This window comes from Phanerochaete carnosa (assembly GCF_000300595.1).
Source record: "Phanerochaete carnosa HHB-10118-sp unplaced genomic scaffold PHACAscaffold_6, whole genome shotgun sequence".
NCBI lineage: Eukaryota > Fungi > Basidiomycota > Agaricomycetes > Polyporales > Phanerochaetaceae > Phanerochaete > Phanerochaete carnosa.
Genome location: NW_006767633.1, coordinates 773,456 through 800,229, shown reverse-complemented (window position 1 = coordinate 800,229; position 26,774 = coordinate 773,456). Strand labels below are relative to the sequence as shown.

The window sequence follows — 26,774 nt, the reverse complement described above, 5'->3', positions numbered from 1 at the left end:
GTATACATGCAATATTAATCGATTATTTATGCTGAAAATGCTCAAATGTTCAGAGTAAGAGGCACCAGTGCACTCGGAAATTGGTGGTGTACGGCGGTTATCCGAGCGCTGATGGTATCAGATTTGGGTTTCTGACTTGGGTCTTGGAGATTTGACCTGAGCTTGCTCGGCAACCGTACTACCTGGAAAACCTGGGCATCGGTTGCAGCATTTATTTCAAGTGACACGAAGGTGAACAGCATGATATCGCAAGACTCAGCCAGTCATGGCGGTCATTCCCACGGCCAGGTGCACAATTGGATGCGTGACTGGAAATGAAGTTTAGTCACACCCTGCGCAGTTTGCCTGCTGTGACAGGAACGTGAAGAGCGGTGTACCGCCACTTTCAAGGGCGGCAGTTAGGAGCTGCTTTGAATGGGACAATGGTATTGGACGGAATTCAGTACGATCCTCTCTGAAATGTCATTCGGGACCCGAAACAGCTTCAGGCTGTCCTCAAACGTCTGAAGCAAGACTTTGAAAACCAGATTTGTGGCATTTCAAATCGAAATGGCCGTGATTGTGATGAGGTCTGAACCGTTGCGTGAAGCTCTGTGCGCGATGATGCACCCCAGTGTCATCATGGCGCGCAGGTGTTTGCTGGACAAGCCTCAGATGTATATAAGCTCGCTCGACTGCCATGGTCAAACCACAGATTCCTCGCCTCTCTCGACTCGACAGCCTAATAACTCTCTCCTTTCAACTCTACATTGCTCACAGGTACTGCCATGTACTTCACCCTCTTCCTTGTCTGGGCTCTCGCTGCCACGATTGCTGTCTCGCGGCCGTCTCCCAAGGACCGTCACGAGGTCCGCACGTTCTGTCGTTCTCAAAACACATCCACGACACAACCAGAGTTTTCAACCTCAGCTGGCGCCTCTTTGAACGCCTCTGAAGTGAGTCCCCTCTTATGTCTTGGTGTGTTGCATGTGCCGATGAACTTGACTTCCGCATAGGGCACGTTCACGAGCATTGTGGCGTCCACTGTGATTCCGTATCTTAGCGTGCCTGAGAATCAGGACCTGAGTCTCAACTACTCCGCGTCCTTCTTTGTCGGCGTTGGTGTCATCTCCTGCGAGAATGCCCTTGCGGCTGGTATCGGCTTCAGCCTCCAGAATGGCACACAGACCAATACTGGTCAGTCTGTGCTCCTTGCCCTCCTCCTCACATGCTGACAAACCACCCATATTCTCGCAGCCAGTCTCCAGGTTTTCCCTGCCACTGAGTCCCACAAGATCCGGGGTATCAGCTTCTCTCCGGGCGACAACGTCACGGTAGCTGTCACCGCGCTGAACGCGACATCAGGCGAGGTGGTCATGATCAATCAGAGCATGAACCAGATCGTCTCCAAGACCGTCTATACCAGCTATATATGCAGGGAGGATGTAGAGGTGATTGTACAACAAAAAACCGTAGGGGACTCCCTCGTCCCCTTGGCCAACTTTAGCACGATTGACTTCACTGGTGTATATGCCGGGACCAACACAGACCCCGTCAACTTCTCTAGCGCGACTCTTTTGAACATAAGAGAGAACCACACTGATTTGACTTACGTCTCGGCCTCGTCCTTGGATGTTGCTATCACTTTCCTCTAATGCAGCAGAAAGGATGTAGATTTTGTGGGTTGAGGGAAGTGGAAAGGAAATGGTGTATGATTTGTACCCCATGGGCTAGAAGGACTAGTATTTATTGAACATTGCTTGTACAGTGTACTACATTCACTTGGCACACTATGGCCAGTTGGCACAGTACTTGAGCTCTGGCCTTGTGTTCCAGGCTTCTCCATAATTTATTTGGGTACAACAATAGCTAATATACATATGATTATGTAGAAGTCAAATAGTAGACTTGCCAGCCAGGTCCAGTCGCTGCGCTCCGTGGGGGACCATGTGCGTCTTATTGCATCCCATTTGGGCAAGAGAGGCGACGAAACTGGCATGGGACAAGCCTAGTCAAATAGTAGGCATCCGAGGACACAATATTGCTCGAACAGGTTTCCACTGCCGACACGCAACTTTCCCATTGTTAAAATGTCATTTTTACATTATGAGTAGCATATGGAGTATTTCCGGCATGTAAAATGTGCGATTACCTGTAGAAATCAGAAAAAGGACTTGTTTCTGTGCCAGGAGCCGTCCAGTGTCACTGAGCGAGCAAAAGTCCGTTTCCCAGCACTTACATATCATATCAGTCAGGTAATGACATACTGTGTCAAATGACACAAATGACCTTGTCGCGCTCCGCTGCGCTTGTCCACTTCACAGCTACAGCATTCCTCCCATACCCTTTATTTTTTCAAGTCATAGAATACTTTAGGTGCAGCAGATTATTCCATAACAAAAAAATACTGTGATTCAGGCCACAGAGAGTACTAGACAAGAAGTTCAATTTACTATGCCAACTGACACCAGTATACTGTATGACTTGTTTGCATATCCCATTAGGAAACACTGCCTGACTACGTAGCAAGGGCGCTTACTACCCTGAGCCACCACATCTGCCCTTGTTGGATAGCGCATGTGTGGGGGCTCAGGAGTGCCTGGTAGCACCGAGCAGCAGCACACACATTCTAGGGGTCACTATGATGTGCCAGAAATTTTATATCAATTATTCAAGCTATGGTGTGCAGATCTGTATGCAGGATACATACCTGTGTCATTACCAGACCAAAATTAGATACGTGCACCAATGAGCAGCACTCCAAGGCAAACCTGCATAGGCGTCCAAGAGGCGTCTGTGTAAGTACAAGGACGTCTGCCCTAAAGTGTTGGATGATGGCGCAAACAGACGAAGGTAAGCACTCCAACATCTCGTTGTCCCAGCTTGCGTCCCAGCCTCCACATCAGTCCATCGTAACGCAGCTCAACTATCCCTTTAGTACGCTGCTGAGGCTACAGCCATCACAGACGCCTCGTCCTCCATGGGACTCTGGCAGAATGGACAAAAGCTGGCCACGATAGCCGAAGCTCCCAACATCCCCGGACTCCGGGCATACTCCCACCGACATGCCGCATTGCCATCGGCGGAGCAAGCATGAAAAACAACAGTGCGCCCTAGGGCCGTGCCCCGTCCTGCTGAGCGAAGAGCTTGTAGACTACGCAGTAAGCATTACGAACTGCAAACAGCTGCGGAGGGTTGGATCATCCTCTAGCCACCATATCACTAACTTCTGGACTTATCAGGCTAGCGTGTGCACATGCTAGATCCGGATACAGGCGGATGCGGATGGCAGGACTACAGGCCGTGGACAAGGTAAGTATTTTCTCTGCACGACTTGGCTATCACTGAGCTAACCTTGCACTAGCTCATAGAAGAAGTCTGGCTATGCTGGTCTTTCCACCATGGCCTCATGATTATCAAGTCCAATACTGCTTCCCAGGCCAAGTAGGGTGACCACCGTTGAAGAGCCTGGCACTTAGGTGAGTACTACCTCTTCTGCTGTTATCATGAATAGCTCTGACCCATATGTTGCAGATTTATTTTTGTGCCTACCATTTGCACATGCCGCCAAAGTTATCATGACTATATGACTGCGAGAAGGATGTGTAGCATATTAACATGTACCTAACTTAATACATATTTATATATATATATATTTCCCTCATTAATGTCTGGTGTGACCATATGCACCCTCGAAAGTGGTAACATCTACTTGCATCTACAAACAAGCTCCTGCCACGCTGCGGTGAACTACTGAGCAAAGGCGGGCAGCTACTGGTGCCACGGAGGCACAGCGAGAGCCGCAGGGGGCTGCCGAATTGGGTACCATTCTACCAGTCTACCAGAAACCCGCAGCACCCGAAGCGCTGTGTAGCGCTGGCATTGTTTCCTGATGCCTATGTGTAGCCAAAAGGGCCGTTAATTCTTCAACACTGCTTGTATCGCTTGTATCACTCCGACAAACTGCAGTATAACTGTGCTTGACTGCCTTACATGAACTAGTCCTGCAGGAGCTCCATAATCGGTACCAACAACTCGACACATGGTCTCCGCCACGATTTTTTACGTTCAACGGGCACAGGGTCAAGATCAGCGTCCCACACTGCAACTCTGGTCCCCATCAACGAAGCTAATTTCAGCACGACAGCGTATGGGCTCGCGCACAAAAGCGTTCAAACTTCAAGCTTCAAGTCTCACGCACGGCCGCTTTAGAGTGGCGGGAGCGTGCGAGACGCGCATGGATTCTGAACCCTCCCGATGACGAAGAGCGCTGTGCCGAAACCGCGTCTGCTCGCGGCGCTCTGGAGACATCGGCGCGGAAGCCGCCTTGACGGAGAGACCCGGAATTCAGCATGATTCGTCGCTTCAAGACCCGAAACCGCGCCGGTATCAGTGCCAAATCGTCATCACAGCGAATCTGGAGAGCATGTATCCAATAGTCGTTCACGGACAAATGCGAGTTCTACTCTTGTGTTTCAATGGGCGCCCAGAACGCTTGTATGACCTCTGACACTATAGCTGATGCCCCTCTGATACCAGTAGAGGCGTCTAGCCTCGCGGCGCTCGACGCACTCCTCGTCCATCATTCATCCCACATCCCCTGTCGCATTATCCATCCGAATTGTATGCGTCGCCTCGTGCGGAACTAATGTCCGATACGTGGCTGAAGCGGAGGATTCCTCATGGGGGTGCGACTTTACAGCATTATGAATCGAATGTTGCGCAGCCCGGGGAGAACTTGAGCCAATGTTCGAATCCTTCAGAGCTCCGTAAAAACCCCCGAACCTGGGAATGGCCCAAGTGAGCAGGCTCCCAGCTTTGGTTAGATGTGTTCATGGACATAGGCGCAATGGTGCTAAAGCCTTCGAAGATCTATGAGTGTTCCCGAACGCTCAAGCGACAATCCATTGTAAAAGATCGACGTCATTCATTTAGGGCTGTCTATGTATGCTCGGGAGAACGGCGAAGGGAGGCAATTTGGATCTTGTTTGTACATGCCTATCAAAGCGACCCTTCAAGGACGCGAGTTCCGAAGTACATACGTTCTGGTTCTCCAAGCTCCCCGAGAGTCGAAGCCGAGGCTTTCTTCGCAGACCCTGAATGTCGTGGCCATTGGTCCATCAGCGGAGGTCAGGGCCCACCCACTAGAGCTGCCAAGAGACCCTGTGCCGGCCGAAGGGCACTCGACGTAACGTAAGTGCTGGCGGCCGACGGCACCTGCCCAAAGTTGTTAGGTCCAGGAACGCTCCATCACCGCAGGAAGGGTACTTTATATTTGGGCGCGGGACTGATTTCTGCGCTTGGATCCGCACCAAACTGCACTGATGCGCCCAAAAAATCAAATAAACAGGCAATACTAGTGTATGTGAGGCCACTGCAAGCATCGAGCTTTCAGTGCCAGGACGATATGGACAGAGGCTAGAGTTTAAGGCGTGGAAGGCCAAAGAAGCCGACGGCTTTGAGAGGTAGCTTTGTGGCGCGGGAGGTTCCGGTGAAAATGATTGAGATCACGGCTGCAATCTTTGTGCGATTTGTTCCCGTCCGCGCAGGACTCGATCTTGTCCCCATTTGATATACCCCCCCCAGCCCAGGACCGTTCGTGACGACAGCACACCCACGGCACTGTATTTACCACTGCTGGCTGCGAGGAATGGTTGGGCATCGTCGGCGACAATGAGCTTCCGCATCGCGGGATCTTGTCTGTGCACAGCAACGAGCGACGACTGTTCACCGTGGGAAGGAAGGTTCGGTATCTCGATAGAGTGGCGGCACGGAGCCAGTCCGCGTCTTTCGCAGGTGTTGCCGTGGCAATGTCCGAGAGCCCCTCCTCGTTTCACACTAGCGGCCTCTTGCATCGCTCCCAGGGATCTCACCACTTTGCTCCCCCGACGCCCACCACGGTCCCTGGCGACGGCCGCCGTCCGAGCATGCTATGCACAGGCGAGTCCGCGGTCCCAGCGAAAATGAAACGGGATGCCGCAGGGGCGTAGCGCTGTCGCGTGGCAGAACCCGGACGTGTGGCTTCGTGACTGCATCCGCTGCCCAAGATGGACACTGCATCGCAGAACAAGGAACGCAAGCGCCGGGTTGGCACCTGAGCAACTTCGCACAGAAATTGTGATTGGTGTCTGACAGGAAAGCAAATGAAACACCGCATAGGAAATGCCTCTGCCTCATCCACCGGCCTCACCCCACACAAACTTTCCGTTATAACCTGCCGCCCGTATTCCAACACACGTCCGCCCCCTCTTGCCTCCTTGCTCCCATCTCCCCTTCTTGCTTTCGCCGTCTGCCCCATTGTGTGCTCGACGACGGCCGCTTACCATCCTCTCGCTTTTAATCCTACTTATTGCTTTGTAAACGATGGAGGGACAGGCCGTACCTTTCCCGAGCGTTTCCCGCTTCAATGATGAGGTACACATCGCGGTCATATGCTCCGATGATCCCGCTGACTGCGCCTCGTAGATCTCTCCAGAAAGGCGAATCGGCGACCGCGCCCCTCACGGACGCGTAAAGTCGTCGCCCTCTCTGCCGGACTGGTGAGTATTAGTAAATGCGGACTGTGAGGGCGTACAATGTGTGGTCGATTGCTGTGGTCGAGTGTCACGGTCCTGTGGGACTTTGGCGTGTCACAAGGCGCGCATTATGGGACTGTACAGCGCACAAGTGCATGCGATAAGGCAAATGCTTATCTCGGTCATCCTTCAGGTCGCTCCAACTTGGCAATTCGGGTGCCCGCCCACGTCTTAATCCTCTGGACCTCGCAGTGGCTCGTCCTTCCACCCCGCCACCGTTCTCCAAGTATCTTCAGCCGTTTCCATCCCCCCATTCTGCCCAAAACTCACCGCGCAAGGATAGCTTCGCTGGCTTGACGAGGACCGCCAGCGGCTCTCCTCACAGGCTTAGCACCCTGTTGACGCCACCTCTCACGCCTTCCTCTTCGTTCAATTCCGCATCCACGGTTGCGACCGAGTCCGACTTCGGTGGTGATGCCGACGTCGTGCCCGGTACACCCCCTGATGGCGGCAGCCCTCTCACCTGGGGCAAGCTTAGGCTGAAGAGACCCAGCATCACCGACGTCGACGCATCCGACGACGTCGCCGTCGGACTCACATGTTCAAACGATGACGTTGCAGAGCTCAACGCACGCATGAGGATGATAGATCTTACTCCGCGCTTCGAGAAGAAGAAGCTTGTGTTCGGCAACATCGGCGAACAGGATATTCGGAGCCTTGCAGAAGGGGGAAAAGCTTTGGAAGAAGAGAGCAAGGCGTCCAGGTTCTTACTCGTGCGTTCCATGCCGCCGTATTCCTTCACGCTTGCTCATGTGCTCTCAGGTTCATCATGTCTCTGCGAGAACCACGGAGTCAGATATACGCAATGCTCTCTCCCGTCTTGGTGTATCCAGAATCAAAGGCGTCATCCGCGTGCAGCCTCAAGGGCTGATCCTGATCGTCTTCTACGACCTGCGCGACGCCATCCGTTCGGCTACAAGTCTTGATGGGAAGACCGTCGGTGAGCTAAACAAGAACGGGGTGAGGCTATCCTCGTCCCTGTTCGCTATGGGCGAGCGAAAGGTTGAGGACGTGCCGCTTCGCGTCGAATACACTGACAAGGCTACCCTCGAAAAGGTGAGTAGCTATTGCCCCGCATATATGCGTCGTATTATTCATCCGCGTACCTTTCAGATGCTTCAAAATCGCCCCCCTACCATCTGGGCCGGTACCGAAAGTGCATTGCTTGTGGAAGCTTTTTCGACGAACCGTGGCGTCGGAGCCGATGAGGTTCACAAGATCATGACGTCGCTTGGTGCCCTCGCGGAGTTTGGACCAGCCAACCCGAAGACTATTCGCGCTCTGAAGGCCAGCGGTGTCTGTGGTTTGAACACCGCTCAAGACTCTCAGGTATTCTTCGCCGACTACTACGACTCCGAGACTGCGGCGACGGCTCGTCAACAGTTGGACAACCGCACCATCTTTCACATGCGCCTCCGGATCTACTGGGACTCCGACCTAGAAGACGTATTCGAGGAAGAGCCAGAGAAGGAACAAGCTGGGCAGGACCAGATGCCATACCCGCTCTTGAGCTACGCCTCCTTGAACGGCGGTCCTGGGATCTTTGACCTCGCGAGTCCACCGACGTCTTCGTCTCTTCCTCTCCCAGAGAGTCCGACCCCCAAGAGAGGCGGAGGCGACACAGAGCGTGAGTAACCGCCAGCTTTCTCGCGAACAGACAGAGCTGACACTTACAACCCCTCAAGTCGTTGGCGCTCAAGTGCGGCGCCGCAGCAGGGCCGAAATCAACGATTTTCCCAACGAGGCACCTCACCATGTTGAACGAGACAGGGTTAGCCTGTCCACCGCTAGTCCGAGTCACTACGGAGGATTATTCTTCGATAGTCTTGACAGGGTTAGTCTATCGTCCTCGCGCTATCGACGTTACTAACTATGCATTCCACTAGGCTCCTCCGTCTTCGTACAACACCGATCGGCCGCACAATGTGAACGCGAATCCCGACGGGCGCGCTCCAGACCTCTCTAATTTCCATTACGCGTATAGTTTGTTTGACAGCGTGGGTTCGACATCATCTAACATCCCGTCCTACCCTTCGTCTAATGAAGGGTACTTCGCTGCGCAACCACTCGTATCCCAGCCGACTGGGTATCATATCCCTCCTCCCAGCCCTTACCAGCCCTTTGAACCTTATTGCGCGTCTACGATCGCAGGGTATGGCACTGTTCGCGACTCCTCTGGCTGGATCTACCCGTCGACATCGCCCGCTCCCGAGGACCTGTTCCCTGCCAGCGGTCGCGGCGAGCGCAACCTTTTTTCGGGCAGAATCGATGGAAGGAAGTATTTCCGGCCCAATCATGGCAATCGCAGTGGTCATTCGTCGTCGTCGACGTTTGGATGCTCGTCGTCAGGCTCTTCGCTTGAGGATAGCTTTGCTTCTTCTATGTCAGCCGAATTCGCTTTTGGAGAGAATGTAATGATGGATAAGGGGCAGGTCAGCGAGAAGAACCAGCTGAACATCGTGAACATCGAGAACGGCCTGGATACACGTACGACGGTCATGATCAAGAACATCCCAAACAAGATGAGCGACCAGGACCTCATGGCCTTTATCGATCGGGTCTGCCCCAGGCGCATCGACTTCTTGTATCTGAGGATGGACTTCCAGAACGGTGCGCGGCTCTGATGTTTATCGGCGTAGATGGATGCTAAAATCATGAAATACGCAGGATGCAACGTCGGCTACGCGTTCGTGAATTTCATCACCGTCCAGGACCTGCTACACTTTGCGACAACCCAGCTTGGCGTCAAGTGGTAAGCACTCATTTGTATAGGACGAAGCCTGCAAGTGCTGAACTCTTTACTAGGAACATGTACTCCAGCGAGAAAGTGCTTCAGATGAGTTACGCCAATTATCAGTGAGTTTGATGCCTGTTTCCGAAGTCGCTCTTGATCGCTGATAGTTTGCTGTAGGGGTAAAGAAGCCCTAGTCGAGAAGTTCAAGAACTCATGCATCATGGACGAACGCGAGGCCTGGCGTCCCAAGATCTTCTTCTCCAATGGCCCAAACCAGGGCCTTCCCGAGCCGTTCCCGGCGCCAACGCACCTCCGCCGCAAGGAACGAAGCGCAAGCAATCGCGGGGCCCTGTTCGTTCCCGGGGTACATCACTACAGTGGGCGAGGCCGTGGCCACGCGCATTGCCAGCCACCCCCGGGCCATGGGCACTTCAGGCAACAGGGCTTCGCGCCGAGGTTTTAAGACCTACAGCATGGCTGCTTCTTGGCATCTCGCACCTGCCGCTCGATCATCCGCTCTACTGATCATTCATTCGTCTCGACTCATGTCGCCTGCATAATCTGCTCTTCCTCGCTCTCTCGTCTCGTGTATCGCTCTGTCACATAAGCCGCGCTCGCTCACTCGCTTCCTGCTGCTCACTCCGTGTTCATCTTTGTCTCACCACATTTCGCCCTTGGACTCGCACCTGCATGACTGTGCTCACCCCTCTCGTTGTGTAGTATCCGCACTGACCTCGTCTGTTTTTCGTCTCTGCTTTTACACCATGCCCGAGCTGTGCTCGTCCCTATTTCCGCCTGCTTATATGCTCGGTCTTCGTCTAGGTGACTCTCTTTGCTTTATGGCTTATGAGCAACCCTTCTCTCTTTTGCTCTGTGCAATTTTCCGGTCTGTTGTGTCTAAATGTGTTCAAAGCTGTTGTCGAGATATTTATTCGTTCGTGGTATTGTACGCAGTAGTGGTAGTACAGTACTTGCTGATACTAAAGTTATGGACAAGTCGATGTAGCGCACATGTCGTTGTGTTGTTGAAATAGTACTGCATGTCAATTATTTTATTGCGATTCTTTCATGGTTTGTACATATCACTTGTGCAATCTGTTGCACATGTGCCCAGTCTCGTTACCTCTCTTCTGGTCGAGACTACGCAGGTCATGAAGCGCAATGCAAAGTCTGGGAATTAGTGCAGCGCATTGAAGACTCGGAGCAGCGTATATTTCACCGTAGAAAACGGAAACTAAGGCCCCGCAATTCACGGTGGAAACTCAAGAAAGATTCGCATGTTAAACCGCTCCATTTATTTTAAGTTACATGATTTTGACACCCACTGCTAAAGTAATGAGTGCCGATTTTACGGACTACAATACACCGACTAAAGTAAGTAAGGGTCATCGAGTGAATGCATCCACTTTGGTCACCGCCACTATGACCTGGGGCGGGCTTTCCGCTACAACTTCCCGCATGATACGGATGCACCGCGGGACGTCGTCGGAGAGTCTGCCGTCGTAGCGAGAGAACGAGTGTAGCCCCATCTCGAGCCGAAACGTCTGCAGAGCGGTGAAGCGCGGGAGGCACGCGGCGAGCCGCGCCCAGTCCTGGTCCGCGAGCGAGCGGCGGAGGTGCTCGAAGGGGACGTCTGCCGGCGTGACGTGCCCTTGCCTCACCCAGTAGGGGTCCTCGTAGACCCGCAGGACGATACCGACGTCGCGCACCTTGGGGGCCGGCACGGCGTGAAGGTCGCGGATGATGTCCAGCCACTCGGACGGGCCGTCGTGCTCGATGAGGAGCTTGCCGACAGGGGTGACTATACGGAGGTTGGTGCAAGTGCCGATGGAAGGGCTCGAGCCGGTGGCGTGGTACTTGAGCTCCTCGAGCGCAAGCGGGACGTGAAGCAGGAGCGTTACGGGCCCGTCGCACAGCGGGCCGTGCAGGGTCAAGACACGCAGCGACGTGAAGTCAACGTAACACTGGAAGAGGAGGAAGTTGAAGACTGTATCGCTGCTGCTGCTCCAATCAGCCTCAAACGCATCTACGTGCGCAACCTTGGTGTCGGCAGGGAGCTGCCTGTGTGCGGGCGGAGTGTGGCGCTCGATCAGGGACTTGTCTATGATAAGCTTTCGCATCGGACTGAGTGCTAAGATAATCTTGAACTCGTCCGAAGGTCAGCTGAGCCGACGTTCAGGGAGGGAAGGCGTGGCAAATCGGACTTCGAGATCGCTGCGCGTGCGGCAGAGCGTGGGGGGCGAGACGTCTTTTTCGAGTTCAAATACACAGTCCACGAATTCGACAACGCGAAGGTGGGGTAAGCTGTTTATTATTCGAATAGAAGTCGAAACTCGGAAAAGGATGGGGGATGCTGATTAGTAAGGTCGTTTGGAAGGGAGCTTCAGGTGTGATATGGCGGAGGCGACACGCCGGGAAGAAGTCAGCATCGCAAGGCAGTGATCCTGAGACTCGGACCCATCAATTAATCAAAGAGTTTCACTGTCTCCTGTCTGTAAACGCTTTCTCGGATTCCATAGGTCTGGACAAGGAGGAAAAACGAGCGTCGAGAATAGGTAAAGGTCGGTGGAAGGGAACCAAGCCCTGCAAACCAACGAGCACGCCTTCAATGCCGCTGGTTCATCGTGTAGATGATCGATCACCAAGTCGCACAGTTCTTGGGGAAACCTAGGCGAGCCCCGTAAGACTTTTTGTTCTGTCATGGCGATATCACCACGCGGGATGCCGGTGATCCTCCTAGCAGTATGGATACGGCTTTCATTTAGAGGTCTCAATTACTTATGAAAGATTGCGATACCTACGAAGGTAGGAATTCTAACTGAGCATGTAAGGACAAGGAGACCTTGATCTTGGCTGTGAACCGCAGAGGCTCTTCAGGCGTCTAAGGGTCTCGATAAGATAAGATAAGATAAGGCAGCAAGCGAAAGGCATGACCGTTTTGGCCCCGAAGATAGCTCTAATATAATAATAATTGGTGCATATCTCAAAACTCTGTGCTGTAAAGAGGCCTATGAGAGCAAAGAGATGCTATTGGACAGTGTTGCCATTGTCCAAGAATTGCCAGGAGATGAATGTGGAATTTTAGCCAGAGCTAGGAGCTCAGGCTGAACCTTGAACGCAAGTCCGCGAGCATCTCTTGTCTTGTTTGGGACTGCACAGAAGAAGAAATTGAGCCGTGCATTCGTGACGGACAATTTGGAAGGACTCCCAGTGCCACATACTATGACACTGGTCCCAATGCGAAGGACCTGCCGACCCGCCTCTGTGGTTATTGGCACAATGACCATCTGTAAGAGCCGCACAGCGCTCTTATTAGTCACTCTATAACCACCCCCACTCAGGCTCATGTCATAGATGTGTATACACAGCCGTAGCTTGCTGTCATGAATATTACATACTCTGGATGGTTCTCCCAGATTCCATAGTATTCTTTCACTTTCTATACACCTCCGTATATTTGTAGCATAATCTAGGTATTGAGTCTGACATGTATATAAGGAGCCTGTACTGCTCAATAACAAGCCAGACTTGAGCTGGTCTTTCCTCACCTATTCTCCTCTTGTCTGTCTCCTCAGCTTTGTCGTAGCCCAGTCCAGTTAGATTGTAGGTTGCTGACACTTGCCTGGTACGAATCTTCATTCATATTGAACTTCCCGGGCATGTCTATTCGGTAGAAATAGAGCTTAAGACATTTCATTGTGGTACTAGTAGCTAATACAGTACATGAATGGAGCTTGCACGAGCTGGGCTCTGATGAGCAACGCAAGAGACTGCGAGATGAACACTGATTTTTGGGGTAAGCAATTATTAATTAGACGAGGCCCGGGATGTGGGTTAGGGTTACCAAAGAAGTTAACCCAGACCATCGGCCGTTGCGAGTCACGATCTCTTTGTCGCCTTGATACTATGATGGCACCCTCGTTTATAAGTGTTCCCTGCTTTATCAATTTGCTTTTGCTACTTCAATCTGCCTCCGGAGGTGCTGGGAATATTTTTTAAGATAGCTCTGTATTCATGCTATAATATGATACCCATATCATGACAGACATAAGGTGAAAGTATGGTATTTTTGTAGATGCTCAGAAGCGGTCTAAAACTGGCTGAAACATGCTACTGATGGCTAGATCCAACCAGATCTCGCTCACCAAATATTCTTGCGACCACATTTATGAACTTGTGCACTTGCACTGAGCCTGGTAGGCTGATATATTTTGTTTTAAAAGTGCTAGGTACATGCACAGAGAAGGAACAGTTGTGGAGCGTTACAATGAACAGGCAAGGTGTGGTGAAATTGTCACTCCGCCTGATCTCAGACACGGCAGGCAACGAGGGCATCTGGTGTGACACTAGTGTGACGAAATTAATAAACGAGGGAGCAGGTCCCATTTTGCGCACCGGAATTGATCCGCAGCTCTTGCAAGACCTCAATAAAATACAAAAAAATGCGAATACATAGTCAAGGTGTGCGCACATCGATTTATGCAAAACCGCTCACGAAGAGGGGTTGTGGTAAGCTACAAGAAGCAGATTTGCTCAATTTTTATAAATCAGGGTGCCATCATAGTATGTAGAAGAAAGTGACATTCTTGAAGGCTTTCACATATTATCACCATATTGGGCATGGTCATACATGTGACTCTGGTCACCGTACGATACGATATGCAGTTGACACTAAGGCTGTCACAGAATTAGATGTAGTGCCGATATCGCGGTGTGGCCAAGATAACATTGCATGTGCGGAAGACTGAACCTGCCTCTGGTGTTTCTTCACAGCTTAGGCACAGTAGCCCAAAACCACGCTTACTTTGGCCATTGCTAGAACAGCCGCGGGAAGGCTGGCAGCTGCAACCTCCTGCGTAACACAGATGCACCCCGGAATATCGCTGGAGAGCCTTCCGCGGGCGATAGGGTACGGCTGGAGCTCCATCTCGAGCCGGAGCGTCTGCAGAGCTGGGAAGCGTGCGAGACATTTGACGAGCCGCATCCAGTCTTGGCCGGCGAGCGAGCTGCGAAAGCGCTGAAAGAGAATGTCCGCCGGAGTGACTTCTAATAAGTCGTATTGTTTGTTCTCGAGAACCTGCAGGATGATGCCGACATCACGCAGCTCGGGGGTCGGCATTGCATATAGGTCATGGACGATGTTCGACCAGTACCACGCAGACGAGAGATCACTCTCGAGGAAGAGCGAGCCGATGAGAGTTACCGCACGGAGATTCGTGAAAGCGGTGAAGATGGGAGTCCCAAATCCTGCGACGGGGTGGTACGTAAGCTCCTCAAGAGTGGGCGGTATGGAAAAGCGGGGCCTCAGCGTGGCCCCGCTGTCCAGTGGGCCGTGCAGGGTCACGACGCGCGATGATGCAAAGTCGACGTACTGCCGGAAACAGTCGAAGTAGCGCATTATTTCCCGGTGGACTCCCCCGTTTACCTCATACGCATCTACACGTGCGCGCTCGGTGCCATCAAGGAGCTTCAGTGCGAGATCGGTGCGGGTGTAGTCGGGCATGCTTGTGCCTGCGACAAACCTTTGCACCGGGCCGAGTGACTGTCTGAACCGGGACGAGTCGTACTCCATGTACGTAGATCGAGTTAAGCAGGTCGAGAATCGGACCTCGAGATTGTTTTGTGTGTGGCAGAGAGCAGGGTGCGGGACATCTTCTTCGAATTTACAGTCTAAAAAATCGATGACACGGAGCCGCGGTAGGCTGCTCAATATCTGCACTAGGGTCGAAAAGCGAAGATAGGGGAAGGGCGGTTGATGCGATCGCAAGGTAGAGAGCTTCAGGGCAGACACAGAGGAGGCGATACGCGACGAAGAGGTCAGCATCGCGAGACAGTGTTCGAAGTCGCACTCGTCGGTTTGGCAAAGGAATCTGCGGTTCACAATCTCTATCACAGGATACTTCCCTGGATTCCAGAAATGGCGGCATGGAGGACAGGCGAGCGTCGAGAACTGGTGGAGGCTGGTGGAAGGAAGCCATGCTTTGCAAACTAGAGCGCATGTCTTCAGCGCTGCTGAATCATCGTGAAGATGGTCGATGATTGAGTCGCATAGTTCCTGAGGAAGCTTGGGCAAACGTTGCAAGACTTGCCCCTCGATTATGGCGACATCGGTGCACGACATAGGCATGTTCCTACATGTTTGCTCTCAGCTCGGGATAAACGTGCAACAAACTTTCTAGCACTTACGGGAATAGTGTAGTAGCTGGTAAAATAAACCTTTGGCTCGTACACAAAAGGACAGATATCGAAATGTGTTAGGGTTGCCTTCTGTTCGCAGCTCCAGGACACTGAGCAAGCGGGATGCAGCGGTAACAAACCATTTGTAATGGTCAATCAGCGAACTTTGAAACTCGACCGCACCTCTGCAAAGGAGATTTCATACTCCGAAAATGCCCATTACGAGACTAGCCTTCCACGTGATGTAGCGTGCATGGGGCGCGACAGGGAGGTGCTCAAGTTGACTTCCGTCAGCCGTGGTGGGTCGAATTATGAAGCGATCTCTGTCCTGCTCATCATAACTGTAGAAGGAAATGGCGACTATTTGAATAAAGCTCTCACGTTTTATCGTGTGTCAAGGCTGGCCTTGCGCGTCTCGAATCCTACTCACGGATCCAGCAGTTCGCGTCCGCCTTCGCGAAAGACCCCATGGACTAGACCCACCCGGCAGGTTTGCATATATCAGGCATAAGCCTGCTCCGAGATGCTATTTGATGGCGCGTGGAACTTAAATTAAGGCGGTCTGGACTCAGGACGTTAAAACACAGGTGGTGATTTCTACGAACCCAGCGGTCCAGACTACTCGGGGCATGTGACGCTCTGTGGCCCTGTCTTTGCCGCAGCCTCCGCCAAAATGTACGTAGTTATGCTGCAGATGATAATACACTCGGCCTAGACTGGCCCACTTGCAAAGCCCACTATGATGCCAGCATATCTGGTTCCATACGTCCTCGGGAGTCTTATATTCTGCAACAACGGTCTGGATCTCATGCCAAGGGATCCATAGTCTCCTCCTTTTCTACACGGTATGTTTCCATTAGTCGTCTACCTGCGTTCGATGGCCCACTCATCCATCAGCAGACATAGGATGGGCAGCCAAACCAGGATCGTCATCTCGTTCATCACGCTGTGTCGGCCGCTTGTGGATGTTTGCGCGAGGCTCTACCGTAACTGCTCGTTGCTCTACTCATTGCGTGAGCAGCTACGCTGGGAGCTCGAGGAGCTGTCCGCACTGGCTGCCGCTCTGCAAGGGTCTGCTCCCGGCCATGTCGCTATTCCGCCGTTGCCCGATGAGCATAGTTTGGATGGTGTATTCCATCGTCGATGGAGACGCGTTGCACGCGGGCTCCTCGAGCAGTGGCAGGTGATGAACTATGTCTCCGCTGTCTTCATCGGGTAAGCATTTTACTGCCTACTGTTGCTCGATTCGCTCATAGCACCAGGACAATCGCGACGATGCTCCAGGACCCCATGGTCACCAGCAGTACAATCAGCCGCACGAGTGCTGCTGTGGCTTTACTCTACGCGCTTTCGAGCCTTTGTTGCGGGTCCATGCTATACTTGCACATCGTCAAGATCAAGAGGCCACAGCACGCGCTCGACTGGGTCATCGTATGTTCACTCCCGCTCACCTGCAGGCTTCTGCATTTCAATAATCACGACAAACCCAGAACTTCCAGACTCTAACCTCTAGCAGATGGATAAACCCTTTGACCATCCTCGCTACTCCAGCAACTTTCCTCCTCTGGTGCGCCCGTCTCCCTGTGCCTTTCGCCATAGCCAACCCTTTCTAACCTGAAAACTACCTTCCAGGGCCGCGACGTTCTTCGTCCTCGCACTCTTCATCTCCTACGTCTGGCAACCGCCCAACATGGTCCCCCAGCTCTTCCCGCGCATAGCGACCGCCTGCGCTCTCGCGATGTGCGCGGGACAGATGCTGCTCGTGGCCTGGACCCTCCGCAAGCTCGAGCCGGCACCGCAGCCGCGCAGTAGAGCCCAGACCTCTCGCACGGACACGCTCGAAGTATAAAACATCCTCGGACCGGCTGTAGAAATTGCCTTTGTCTCTCGCACTGGCAGGTCGCGCGTCAGGCCGTGCCCGTTCACCGGCCACGTCTTCCCCCAGCAAGGGTCGCATAGTTTGTCGAGGTCTGGACCCGCTGATGTCCGCGCCTTTCCCGGGAAACATTCATTCATCAATACCTCGCTGTTTGATATCCCGTTAGCTCGAGCAAAGTGCCGTTGTCATCTAGATATCGAAGGCCTTCTCCCTCACAGACAGTTATCGTTGGGCTCTAGACCGTGGCGGAGATTGGTGGTTGTCACAGCCTACAGCGCCGAGTCCTTGGTGCCTGCGATCCTCGCCAGAACAGATCACCGACCTAGACCTCAGGGTCCCAGACAGCCCATCCTCGAGGCCTGAGACGCAGGCCATCACGCGACGCATAGGGTAAGCGTGCCCAAAGAAAGCCAGGCCGGTTATATTTGTACAAATGCGCGCTACAACGAAAGCGAAAAAGTGGCGAGGAGGGCTAGGCCCTTGGAACAAGAGGGGAAAGTGTAGACAGCTACAAACACCGAAAGCTGACAGCAATAAAGTACGAATAGATATGAGCTAAAAGAACGGCGTACGCCGGCAGGCCTCAGAGCGGAGGGTTCATGCCGACCATGCGCTCCACGACGGCCTGCAGGGACGGTGTCAGCGGCCAATAACTTAGTCAGCGGCGGGGCAGTGCGCACCTGGGCCTGGTCCCAGTTGAGGTCCTCGTCCTTGTCGTCGTCCTCCCGGCCCTTGTCCTCGCCGCCGAGGCCGAGCCCCCACCCGCCCATGCTCGCAACGCGTGCGCTCTCGAGGTCTGGACTCCTGCACACGAGCCAATCAGCTGCCTGCTCTGTTTGGCGCACAGAGGAAACACGTACTTGAGACTCTCGAGGAGCTCGCGTCCTGGGTTCGTGAACGCGGCGCCCAGGCGCGGCGTGTCGTCTCCATGTGCATCCTCGTCGAGCGGGGCGTCGGCCGCAGGTGCATGCTCTGGCTTGCGCGCAATGCGCCCGCGCCGGTCGCGCGGGACGCCTGCCGAGAGGAACGACGGCGCGCCGGTCGCGCCAAAGTAGTGCTTGTTGTCAGGTGAGATCTGGACGAGTGGTGTGCGCATCGCGCGCAGTAGCAGCTGCACAGCCTCTTCGCCGGGCGGCGGAGGCGGCGGAGAGACGGCCAGAGAGTACAGGACAGGCAGGGTCCGCTGGGAAAGGAGCACGAGGAGCCTAGAGAACGATACGTCAGCCTGATGCAGTGTATGAAAGTATAAGGCGTACATCTGCTGCAGACGGGGCGGGTAGCCAGTTGTCTGTGGATAGCGTTCCTTCAGGGTATTGAGACGGTCGTGCAGGACGGGAAAGACGGGGTATATGATTTGGTCCCGGAAGTACCGCAGAGCGATCGTGCGAACATCGATCTGTTGTGTCTTGAACGAAGGAGTAACGGTACCGGCCCCATTCTGGCCGACAGGCGAGGTTGGCTTGTGTGGCTTGGGGATCTTGTAGAGAGACAATAGTAGCGGGTCTGTTTGTAGCGGTAGAAGGGCCTTCATAACTACTGAGATAGCTCACCACATACAGAGCGCCACACGACTCACCCCTTCGACATACGGCAAGACCTCATCCCAGAAGAACTTCCATATGTCGACGACTCGATCAACGAGATCTTCATCTTCTACTCCAATCAGTTTGGAATTCAAGGTAACAGTGCCGTTGGATATAAGCTCTGAGGCGTCATGTTCCATAGTGCCCAAGGCCTTTGACGGCGACGCCGAGACAGTGGACTGGATGTGGCGTTTTACGAGAGCATTGAGATCTTCACTTGCTTGTGAAGACAAATGAGCCACGAATTAACTGCGAAGGAACAAATACTGACATGGGTACGCGTAATCCTTCCCCATTGAAGAGGGGGAGGATGTAAAGCGCAAGTGCCGCCCAGGGATTATCTCCTACATTGGACGAGCCTACGAGGGCAGAGCTGGCTGATGGCGCGAGGCTCACATTGGATGGTGCGGACAACGACGAGTTCAGGACTGGGAGGTGTGCGAGGTTTCCAAGACGATGCATTTCGCGGGAGACGAGCTAGAACAGAGGACAGAATAAGGCTACATACGCATACAGGAGAGGAGACAAGGAGCGAATATTGCAAGAAGGAAGGGCAAGACATTTATGGGCATGCGATGAAGCTAATCAGACGACGGTGAGGATATGCTCGGTAGTGTCTGTGCCGTCCGCCTCAATGGTCACGGAGACTGCTCGCAAAGGTTGAATATGATGTCATCACGCACCTTGGATGGAGACGCGTGAGCTTTTGCATAATGGCTGGAAGATGAAGCCATTGGTGCGGGGGAGGCAGTAGAGTCACGGGAATGTGATAGGAGAAGGTTCGCCGATTCTGCTCGCGAATGGCTGCGCGATGTTGCCTGGCTCAAGGGGCCCCAGGATGAGCCGGAAGTGGAGGACGAGAGCAGCTTTTCTCCCAAGAAGCCGAGTCTCTTGGTCGGATGGCTGTGGTCGGCACTGTTGGCGTCGTGAGGGCCAGAGTTGGGAGACGGGTTGGCGCTTTGGAAAACGCCTAAGCCAGGCGGGCGCGGCGTGTCGTCGCCCTGGCTCAGCGAGCGCCGAGTGTGCTCGGGAGTGCGCATCAGGCTGTTTTCCTGGGAGGTCCGTCGGCCGCGTGCAGATCGACTCGCCATGTCCGTCGGCTATTTCATCGTCGTGGTCGGTGATCAAGCTGGTTCCGCAGCGTCATCCAGAGCGCCCGGTCGCTGCGTTCCGCTGACCCTAACCCTACGGCCGTCACAGCAAGCCACTCAAGAGCGTGAGATATAGCAGAAATTGTATATATCCACTGATATTCTCGCTCGTGTACGAGGATTTACGGCACTACAATGTTGAGTACCGCTATCCTAGTCATCGGCGGCGCGTCTGCTGTTGGTGCAGGCCACATCTCTGGTATTCAACGCCCATCCCCCGATACCCACCCCAACGGCGGGAAACTGGTAGGTTTGGGTTCCGATTCTATGAAACGGACAAATACCGTACGCAGTGTAAGTCGCCATCTTCAGAGGCCGTCTGGCTGTTCTGCTCATGCTGCTCCTCTAGATGACGAACCTCACTCCTTTCATGCATTCACCGACTATTGGGAGCAGCTCCCTTCCGAAATACACCTCTACACTCAGGCCTTGATAACGGGCTACAAGGTAAGGCGGTGATCTCAAGGCTGTTGGGACCAGGCTTGGAGACTAGGGAGCTACCTAGTCTCCCAGGCCTGGTCCCGACAGCTACGCCCTCATCTGTTCGGCGTCCTCGCGCTAAAGAGCGAGAAGGACTGCCGTGTGCTTTACGACACGGTGCAATCCCCACTTTCAGCCTGGCTTGCTTGCGGACCACGTCATGAAGGGTTCGTTACGGAACATCACTTCTCTGGCCCTGTTCCACCGCGCCTTCCCGTCATTCCGAACACTGTTCCGCGTACTAGGAATATATCCTATCTAGAGGCTGTCATAATCGATACCACAAGCAACGTCTGCACTGCCATCCTCCATCGCCATCGCATTTACCTCCTCTGCACCGAGCGTGAGAGTGTCCTACAGGTAAGATGTGTTGCTCTATCCAAGCAGCCTGCCCGTCTCGCTGTCCTCGGCAAGCCCGCTCGATCACCGACATACCCCGGTGCCTGAGTTTCTTGCTTCCCTCTAATCCACCGGAAGGTCAGTAGCTCCTGAGCTGCCGGTGGTTTAGGAGGACTCTTGCTCTTCGTTTTCATCTATCAAGCACTGCTCAGACTGCACAAAAACTTACCACATTTGATTTGCAAGGCTCATCTTCAAACTTCATGTTGGCAAGTGTAGACGGGAACTGGACCCGGACTGGACCCTCCCCCATGTTTACTGCGGATAGACTCGCTGGCCTTGTTATGTTCATAATTACGTTGTTTTCTTTCTGAGAAATGGTTATGCTGCTTTTTCGAACGGAAAACGGTCAACAGCTATGTGTATACCTTGAACAAATGAAGCTATACTGCATTGGCAAAGCATATGGAGCGTCGAGCGACGAAGTCCGAATTCACACGGTATATGGCGCTTAGAGTGCCTACCTAGAAGCAGCAGAAACGAGCCTACTACCTCTCCGATTACCAAGACTATCTCTTTTAAACGTCGCCGCTACTATTTAACAGCTGTCTTTGAGAACTGCTCAGCGATAGCTCCTTCTTTAATCCTACTATGCTGCTGCTGCGAGCCATCCTCGGACATGACCGTGCCTCCGGCCACTCAACGACGCGTCGAACCCGCCTCTTTCCTTGGATCCCTCGGGCCCTGCGCTGCTGCCCTCTCCCGATCGCGAACCCATGACGCGTCCTGAGACATTCCGCCACGCTCGCCCAAACCGTTCCTAGACCGTGACACGGATCGGCTCCGGAGGTCATTCGGAACTCCTAACAGCCCCGTTGCGCCTCCCCGCCCCGCATGGGCCGCCACTCGACGTCGCTTGTTCACACCCCCGCCTCCTTCGACCTGCACGAGCCCCGGTGCCACCCGGACGTCCTAGATTCCAACACCACCGGCACGGACGAGAGCGGAAGAGCAGGATGTCGGCGGCGCCCAGTGTCACTACCCTCGAAGACGATGTCGCGCTCATGAACGAGAAGCGGGCTGTGCTGAGACCGCAGCAGACATCGACGAGGGACTACTTGCTGAAGTACTTGTGTGCAGCGTTGAGCAGTGCGTGTCCCGTTTGTTCCGAAGCTGCTGCCCATACGCTGACGATGATGGCGTACTTTCAGCTATGTGCGCGTCAGGAGTGACGAATCCTTTCGATGTGTACGTCTGTAACGTAGCTTGTTTGAGGATCTGTTGACGAAGAGGGTATGGTACAGGATCAAAGTGCGTCAACAGCTGCGAACGCAAAGTATGGCGAGCTGTCTCGAGTCGCTCTCATCGGAACTGACTCGCTCGTTTATAGCCCCCGGCCAAAGCGCGAACGCTTTCTGGGCCATCGGGTCCCAGATGGTGAAGAGTGAAGGTATCAAGGCTGTGACGCATGGCTTCACCGCGTCCATGATGCGCGAATTCACCTACTCGGGCATGCGTCTGGGCACGTACGAGTTCTTCAAAGACACGTGAGCGCAGCTTGTACTTTTCCTACGCCAAAGCTTTTAAAAGACATCACAGACTGCATTCAGTCTCGAACGGCGCACTAACGCGAGAAGGCGTCGCGCTCAAGGTCCTCGGCGCGACATGTTCCTCCTCCATAGGCTCATTCATCGCCAACCCCACGGACGTCATCAAAGGCGCGTCCCCCTCTGCCCCCAAACAGCTGACCGTCGTCTGACCAGGGGCCTGGCAGTCCGCATGCAAGCGCACTACCCGCAAGGCCGGCCGTACCGGAACACCGCGCACGCCTTCGTCTCCGTCTTCCGCGAGGGCGCGCACTCGCCCGCCGCGAAAGGTGTTCCGCTGCTCGGCGGCCTCCGCACGCTGTGGCGCGGCGCCGAGGCGACGACGTTCCGCGGCGTCGTGCTCTCGATCTCGCAGATCGCGTCGTACGACCAGGTGAAGCAGACGCTCAAGCAGCGCGGCGTCATGCGCGAGGGCATCGGGCTGCACATCACTGCGAGTCTGTTCGCTGGGTGCGTAGGCAGCCTGAAACCGTACACCGTGGTGGAAGCGAGGCTGAAAAAGGTTGGGATAGGTTGTGCTGCTCTGTGATGTCGAGTCCAGTCGACGTCGTCAAGGTCCGCCTCATGACGGACAAGAGCAGGCAGCTCAATGGCGTCTTCCACGGCGCGAAGACGATCCTGATGAACGAGGGCCCGATGGCGTTCTACAAAGGCTTCAGCATGTGCTGGGCGCGGGTGCGTTTTTGTGTTTCTCGTCGTCGCTCGCCGGTCTAATTTTCTCATGCAGCTAGGAACGCATACGATCGTCAGCTTCCTCATCTTTGAGGAGCTGCGCAAACTTGTTGGCATAGATCCAGTGTAGCGCTGCTTTCTCTCAGAGATACCTCTCGGATGGAGTATACCAAGATATGTCGGGAACAGTGCCATGCTATCGTATCGTACTGGATACTCATGACTTTTAGTCGTACACCGTATTACATTGCACATCGTGCTTTTGTTGCATCATGCAGCTTGTCTGACCCCGCAAACGCACATCAGCGCTTCCGCCGCGTCCCCCGAACACTCGGGTGCGCACCTTCATGTTATCCTCTCGAGCGGCAACCCCTCAGCCTCAGGCCTCCCCGTATGGGTCCTCCTGCACGGCGCGCGCCGCGGCCTCTCGACTGCTGTGCGCGAACGGCGCCTCGTTCACCCCAGCGAGCCCGTCGAGATGCCGAAGCACGTCGTCCTTGACCTGCTGCGGCGCGTCCGGGTCGAGGACCGTCCGCGTGGCGCCCCGCACGCCCAGCGCGCCCTGCTGCTCGGATTTGAGCACGCATTTTGGATGGGTGGGGGAAGGAGGGGCCCGAGGGTGCGCCTGCTGCTGCTGCTGCTCGCGCTTCGGGGCTTGGTGGGAGTTCTGCAGGCATGGCTCGGACGACGTGGTGTTCGTGGTTCGGTGCATGGTTTGTCTCGGGCGCGAAGAGGGGAGGCAGGTCTTATATGTGGGGACGCGCGAGCGAGTGAGGTTGACGTCAGGTTGATAAAGGGTGTCTTCGACGGAGTTGGACGCTGGGCCAAGTGGTGTACCGGCTATGGGACTCCATGATGCGATCAGAATCAGGAAGTCTTGGATTAGCAAGTGCTGATAGACGATAGGTCGTACAGGCCGTGTCTAGCTTAAAAGCCATCTATGAGCGAGACCAACTTTTAGAGGGGAGCAGTACTTGTGGCTTGTGGCCTCTCTTAGAGGGTGGCGCAAGCCGCCTAGCGGTATTAGAGACAAGACAAGAGGATTATGACTTTGACTCTTGGATACGGACGTCGGGAAATGCCCAAAATGTACTGATAATTGTGCCGCCCTGTGATAGGAGAGTAGAGGAAGCGACACGAATTTTAGGAGACTTGCCAAACTTGACGTGGCGTACCGATCAAAATTTTGCAACCAGGCGTCTACTGAGCATGCGGCTGTCTCCCTTCTCACCCTCCTCAGACCCGCGCTACGTCAGCGCGATCATTGCGGACAGTTCACGGAGGTTCGGCACAAATAATCCCTGGGAAGTACTGGTAAAATCCTCGCAGCTAAAGCACGGCCCCACGACATGCTTGCCTGTCGCAGGGGGGCGTCGTGAGCGTTTCCGGCAGACATACGTACTGCCCGGCAAGCTTTTGGACCTAGTCATCGAGTGCCGGAGCCGAATCGAGGTACCGACGATCTTTGTCAAGCTTGCTGATGTGGATGCTTGCGCTCTCATAGGCTCGTGCGTGGTCCCACGGTCCATCCGTGACGCTTCCTCACGGGAATAGCTTACAAACACATACTCTCTCTCTCTTCTTGCTGTGCTGAAAATGTCATGCTACGCCCACAGTCCTAGATTAATGCATATGGGCGTGCATCTCGCATATCAAGAGGCTTGCCCGCCGTAGGAGCGTCCTGCAGCCGGTGTGCGACGTAAGCCTCTGGAGACGGCATGTCCTGCCGCTTGATTAATGCAAGACCAATAAATCTTGCCACTGGCGACGTATATAAGGGCCAGGACTTGCAAAAGAAAGACCAGTTTCTCTGAACAGTCCTCTGTCTCCTACCAAACCATACAAATCCACTCCTCCTCACGCAATACAGCGACACATGCCTGCTCAGCTTCCCACTCGCAAAATCGGCGACGCCCATGTCACCGCGATAGGTTTCGGTGCAATGGGCCTATCTGCGTTCTATGGTAAGCCTCTTCCCGACGAAGAACGTCTAAAGGTAGGTCTATTCGTCATTGCGCGTGACAGCACCTCTGTCGTTGTTTCGCTGACGAGACGCCCCCAAGCTCCTCGACGCCGTCTACGAACAGGGCTGCACAAACTGGGACACGGCCAACATGTACGGCGACAGCGAGGAGCTCCTCGGCAAGTGGTTCGCGCGCACCGGCAAGCGCAGCGACATCTTCCTCGCGACCAAGTTTGGCGCCGGTCCCAGCCCTGGCGGCTCGCCCGAGTACATGCGTGAGCAATTTGCGAAATCTTTGCGCCTCCTCGGCACGGACTACGTCGATCTCTACTACCTGCACCGCATGGATCCGACGATCCCCATCGAGGTCACAGTCGGCGCCATGTCCGAGCTCGTCAAGTGAGTTACCTGGACGCCTTGGCGGGGGCACAATACCAGTCGCTCATGTAGTTTTGCAGGGCGGGCAAGGTGCGCCACCTTGGTCTCTCAGAATGCTCCGAAGCGACGCTACGCCGCGCATACGCCGTACATCCAATCTCGGCGCTGCAGGTCGAGTACTCGCCGTTCACGCTCGACATCGAGAACGACAAGATCGGACTGTTCAAGGCGTGCCAGGAGCTCGGCATCACGATCGTCGCGTACTCGCCGCTCGGCCGCGGGCTCATCACTGGCCAATACGTACGTGCAGCGTCCGCTGAAGCTCTTACGAATTTATTTTTTCCGTATGAAGTTCTGACGAACTTGACCCTTAGAAATCGCCAGATGACTTCGAGCAGGGCGACTTCCGGCGCATCATACCGCGGTACTCGCGCGAGAACTTCCCGAATGTCCTCAAAGTCGTCGAAGACCTCAAGACGGTCGGTACAAAGTACGGCGCGACGCCCGGTCAGGTCGCGCTCGCGTGGCTGCTCGCGCAGGCAGACAACGTGATCCCCATTCCTGGCACTACAAAGGAGAAGGCATGTTACCTTTCCTGTACTGCGAGTGCATGACGCTGATAGGGACGATAGTACTTGAAGGAGAATCTGGGCGCGCTAAGTATCAAGCTCTCGTCAGAGGACTTGCAGGAGGTGCGCCGGGTTGCGGAGGAGGCGGATGGCTCCATGGGCCTGCGTTACCCTGAACAGTTGATGAAAGTCACCTTCGCAGATACGCCTGAGCTGCAATGAAGTAGTATGGCGCCGACCATGCGAGCGGTCTGGGTGTGTATCCCAGACCATGTATACACCAACAATATATGCAGCTCAGTCAGCTAGTGGTCTTCTGTAGTGTATTGCAAGGTTCTGGTTTGCGATTTGGCAATTTTTATGCGGAACAGTCAAATATGTCTCCTAAGCCTCCCACCTCAGTCTCATGGGCCTGTCTGCTTTCCGCCGCAAGTCATCGCTTGACGGAGGCCGCATGAAGATGGCCCCATGGTGATGTCATTCAACAGCCCGTCAATAAGATCCCACTGCTTGGCTTTCATTTGTCCACATTGCTGTGCCTCTACAACACTTCGCAGTAAGGTCAAGTAATGATTCAGGACAAAAATATGGACATATACGAGGGGCAGGTGGCAAACCGCGAGCTCGCAGTAGCGTGTATATATATATATATCCATTTTCATTCAGTTTTTTATTTGGCAATGTACAA

The 26,774-nt window shown here is 54.1% G+C and overlaps 12 protein-coding genes across 12 annotated transcripts; 7 read left to right on the top strand and 5 right to left on the bottom strand.

The window, feature by feature from the left end:
* Positions 1-767: 767 nt before the first annotated feature.
* On the top strand, positions 768-1,634 carry PHACADRAFT_196513 (uncharacterized protein; the record flags this gene model as incomplete). The annotated part of the gene is made up of 3 exons (XM_007396719.1): positions 768-935; positions 996-1,176; positions 1,237-1,634. The coding sequence occupies 3 exons, from the start codon at positions 768-770 to the stop codon at positions 1,632-1,634; spliced, it is 747 nt and encodes a 248-aa protein (XP_007396781.1).
* Positions 1,635-7,663: 6,029 nt separating this feature from the next.
* PHACADRAFT_257681 (uncharacterized protein) lies at positions 7,664-8,200 on the top strand (the record flags this gene model as incomplete). The annotated part of the gene is made up of 1 exon (XM_007396718.1): positions 7,664-8,200. A coding segment is annotated over exon 1 (518 nt), but the record flags the coding sequence as incomplete, so codon positions are not given.
* Positions 8,201-8,817: 617 nt separating this feature from the next.
* Positions 8,818-9,991, top strand: PHACADRAFT_257680 (uncharacterized protein). Its single transcript, XM_007396717.1, has 5 exons — positions 8,818-9,164; positions 9,222-9,306; positions 9,360-9,410; positions 9,466-9,579; positions 9,611-9,991. Exons 1-5 carry the CDS (start codon positions 8,936-8,938, stop codon positions 9,846-9,848), a joined length of 717 nt encoding a protein of 238 aa, XP_007396779.1. The 5' UTR covers positions 8,818-8,935; the 3' UTR covers positions 9,849-9,991.
* A 568-nt stretch (positions 9,992-10,559) lies between these two features.
* On the bottom strand, positions 10,560-11,569 carry PHACADRAFT_257678 (uncharacterized protein). The gene has a single exon (XM_007396716.1). The coding sequence runs from the start codon at positions 11,406-11,408 to the stop codon at positions 10,674-10,676; it is 735 nt and encodes a 244-aa protein (XP_007396778.1). The 5' UTR covers positions 11,409-11,569; the 3' UTR covers positions 10,560-10,673.
* A 187-nt stretch (positions 11,570-11,756) lies between these two features.
* On the bottom strand, positions 11,757-11,990 carry PHACADRAFT_96476 (uncharacterized protein; the record flags this gene model as incomplete). Its single annotated transcript, XM_007396715.1, has 1 exon — positions 11,757-11,990. The coding sequence occupies one exon, from the start codon at positions 11,988-11,990 to the stop codon at positions 11,757-11,759; it is 234 nt and encodes a 77-aa protein (XP_007396777.1).
* A 1,863-nt stretch (positions 11,991-13,853) lies between these two features.
* PHACADRAFT_257677 (uncharacterized protein) lies at positions 13,854-14,489 on the bottom strand. Its single transcript, XM_007396714.1, has one exon. It carries the CDS (start codon positions 14,405-14,407, stop codon positions 14,063-14,065), a length of 345 nt encoding a protein of 114 aa, XP_007396776.1. The 5' UTR covers positions 14,408-14,489; the 3' UTR covers positions 13,854-14,062.
* A 1,883-nt stretch (positions 14,490-16,372) lies between these two features.
* On the top strand, positions 16,373-17,314 carry PHACADRAFT_196508 (uncharacterized protein; the record flags this gene model as incomplete). The annotated part of the gene is made up of 5 exons (XM_007396713.1): positions 16,373-16,432; positions 16,487-16,680; positions 16,728-16,896; positions 16,956-17,032; positions 17,098-17,314. 5 exons carry the CDS (start codon positions 16,373-16,375, stop codon positions 17,312-17,314), a joined length of 717 nt encoding a protein of 238 aa, XP_007396775.1.
* Positions 17,315-17,758: 444 nt separating this feature from the next.
* PHACADRAFT_257674 (uncharacterized protein) lies at positions 17,759-20,036 on the bottom strand. The gene is made up of 7 exons (XM_007396712.1): positions 19,611-20,036; positions 19,199-19,404; positions 18,921-19,143; positions 18,601-18,869; positions 18,205-18,549; positions 18,025-18,148; positions 17,759-17,969 (listed from the first exon to the last, which is right to left on the bottom strand). The coding sequence occupies exons 1-7, from the start codon at positions 20,016-20,018 to the stop codon at positions 17,928-17,930; spliced, it is 1,617 nt and encodes a 538-aa protein (XP_007396774.1). The 5' UTR covers positions 20,019-20,036; the 3' UTR covers positions 17,759-17,927.
* Positions 20,037-20,213: 177 nt separating this feature from the next.
* PHACADRAFT_209897 (uncharacterized protein) lies at positions 20,214-20,511 on the top strand (the record flags this gene model as incomplete). The annotated part of the gene is made up of 2 exons (XM_007396711.1): positions 20,214-20,372; positions 20,428-20,511. 2 exons carry the CDS (start codon positions 20,214-20,216, stop codon positions 20,509-20,511), a joined length of 243 nt encoding a protein of 80 aa, XP_007396773.1.
* Positions 20,512-22,110: 1,599 nt separating this feature from the next.
* On the top strand, positions 22,111-23,458 carry PHACADRAFT_145674 (uncharacterized protein; the record flags this gene model as incomplete). Its single annotated transcript, XM_007396710.1, has 7 exons — positions 22,111-22,145; positions 22,202-22,233; positions 22,288-22,444; positions 22,497-22,619; positions 22,661-22,954; positions 23,017-23,179; positions 23,232-23,458. 7 exons carry the CDS (start codon positions 22,111-22,113, stop codon positions 23,304-23,306), a joined length of 879 nt encoding a protein of 292 aa, XP_007396772.1. The 3' UTR covers positions 23,307-23,458.
* A 97-nt stretch (positions 23,459-23,555) lies between these two features.
* On the bottom strand, positions 23,556-23,949 carry PHACADRAFT_185054 (uncharacterized protein; the record flags this gene model as incomplete). Its single annotated transcript, XM_007396709.1, has 1 exon — positions 23,556-23,949. Exon 1 carries the CDS (start codon positions 23,886-23,888, stop codon positions 23,556-23,558), a length of 333 nt encoding a protein of 110 aa, XP_007396771.1. The 5' UTR covers positions 23,889-23,949.
* Positions 23,950-25,019: 1,070 nt separating this feature from the next.
* On the top strand, positions 25,020-26,463 carry PHACADRAFT_257670 (uncharacterized protein). The gene is made up of 5 exons (XM_007396708.1): positions 25,020-25,172; positions 25,240-25,538; positions 25,598-25,817; positions 25,892-26,098; positions 26,150-26,463. The coding sequence occupies exons 1-5, from the start codon at positions 25,053-25,055 to the stop codon at positions 26,306-26,308; spliced, it is 1,005 nt and encodes a 334-aa protein (XP_007396770.1). The 5' UTR covers positions 25,020-25,052; the 3' UTR covers positions 26,309-26,463.
* The last annotated feature ends 311 nt before the right edge of the window (positions 26,464-26,774 follow it).

What these genes read in the sequence shown, in the direction of transcription:
- PHACADRAFT_257680 (XM_007396717.1), top strand. Translation starts at nt 8,936, where the DNA reads ATGTCAGCCGAATTCGCTTTTGGAGAGAATGTAATGATGGATAAGGGG. An exon ending in GAGGATGGACTTCCAGAACG is followed by an intron (nt 9,165 to 9,221) that starts GTGCGCGGCTCT and finishes TGAAATACGCAG; the next exon opens with GATGCAACGTCGGCTACGCG. An exon ending in ACCCAGCTTGGCGTCAAGTG is followed by an intron (nt 9,307 to 9,359) that starts GTAAGCACTCAT and finishes ACTCTTTACTAG; the next exon opens with GAACATGTACTCCAGCGAGA.
- PHACADRAFT_257678 (XM_007396716.1), bottom strand. Translation starts at nt 11,408, where the DNA reads ATGCGAAAGCTTATCATAGACAAGTCCCTGATCGAGCGCCACACTCCG.
- PHACADRAFT_257677 (XM_007396714.1), bottom strand. Translation starts at nt 14,407, where the DNA reads ATGCCGACCCCCGAGCTGCGTGATGTCGGCATCATCCTGCAGGTTCTC.
- PHACADRAFT_257674 (XM_007396712.1), bottom strand. Translation starts at nt 20,018, where the DNA reads ATGGCGAGTCGATCTGCACGCGGCCGACGGACCTCCCAGGAAAACAGC. An exon ending in CTCACGCGTCTCCATCCAAG is followed by an intron (nt 19,405 to 19,610) that starts GTGCGTGATGAC and finishes CCTCTGTTCTAG; the next exon opens with CTCGTCTCCCGCGAAATGCA. An exon ending in GAAGGATTACGCGTACCCAT is followed by an intron (nt 19,144 to 19,198) that starts GTCAGTATTTGT and finishes TTCACAAGCAAG; the next exon opens with TGAAGATCTCAATGCTCTCG.
- PHACADRAFT_257670 (XM_007396708.1), top strand. Translation starts at nt 25,053, where the DNA reads ATGCCTGCTCAGCTTCCCACTCGCAAAATCGGCGACGCCCATGTCACC. An exon ending in GCCATGTCCGAGCTCGTCAA is followed by an intron (nt 25,539 to 25,597) that starts GTGAGTTACCTG and finishes GTAGTTTTGCAG; the next exon opens with GGCGGGCAAGGTGCGCCACC. An exon ending in CTGGCACTACAAAGGAGAAG is followed by an intron (nt 26,099 to 26,149) that starts GCATGTTACCTT and finishes TAGGGACGATAG; the next exon opens with TACTTGAAGGAGAATCTGGG.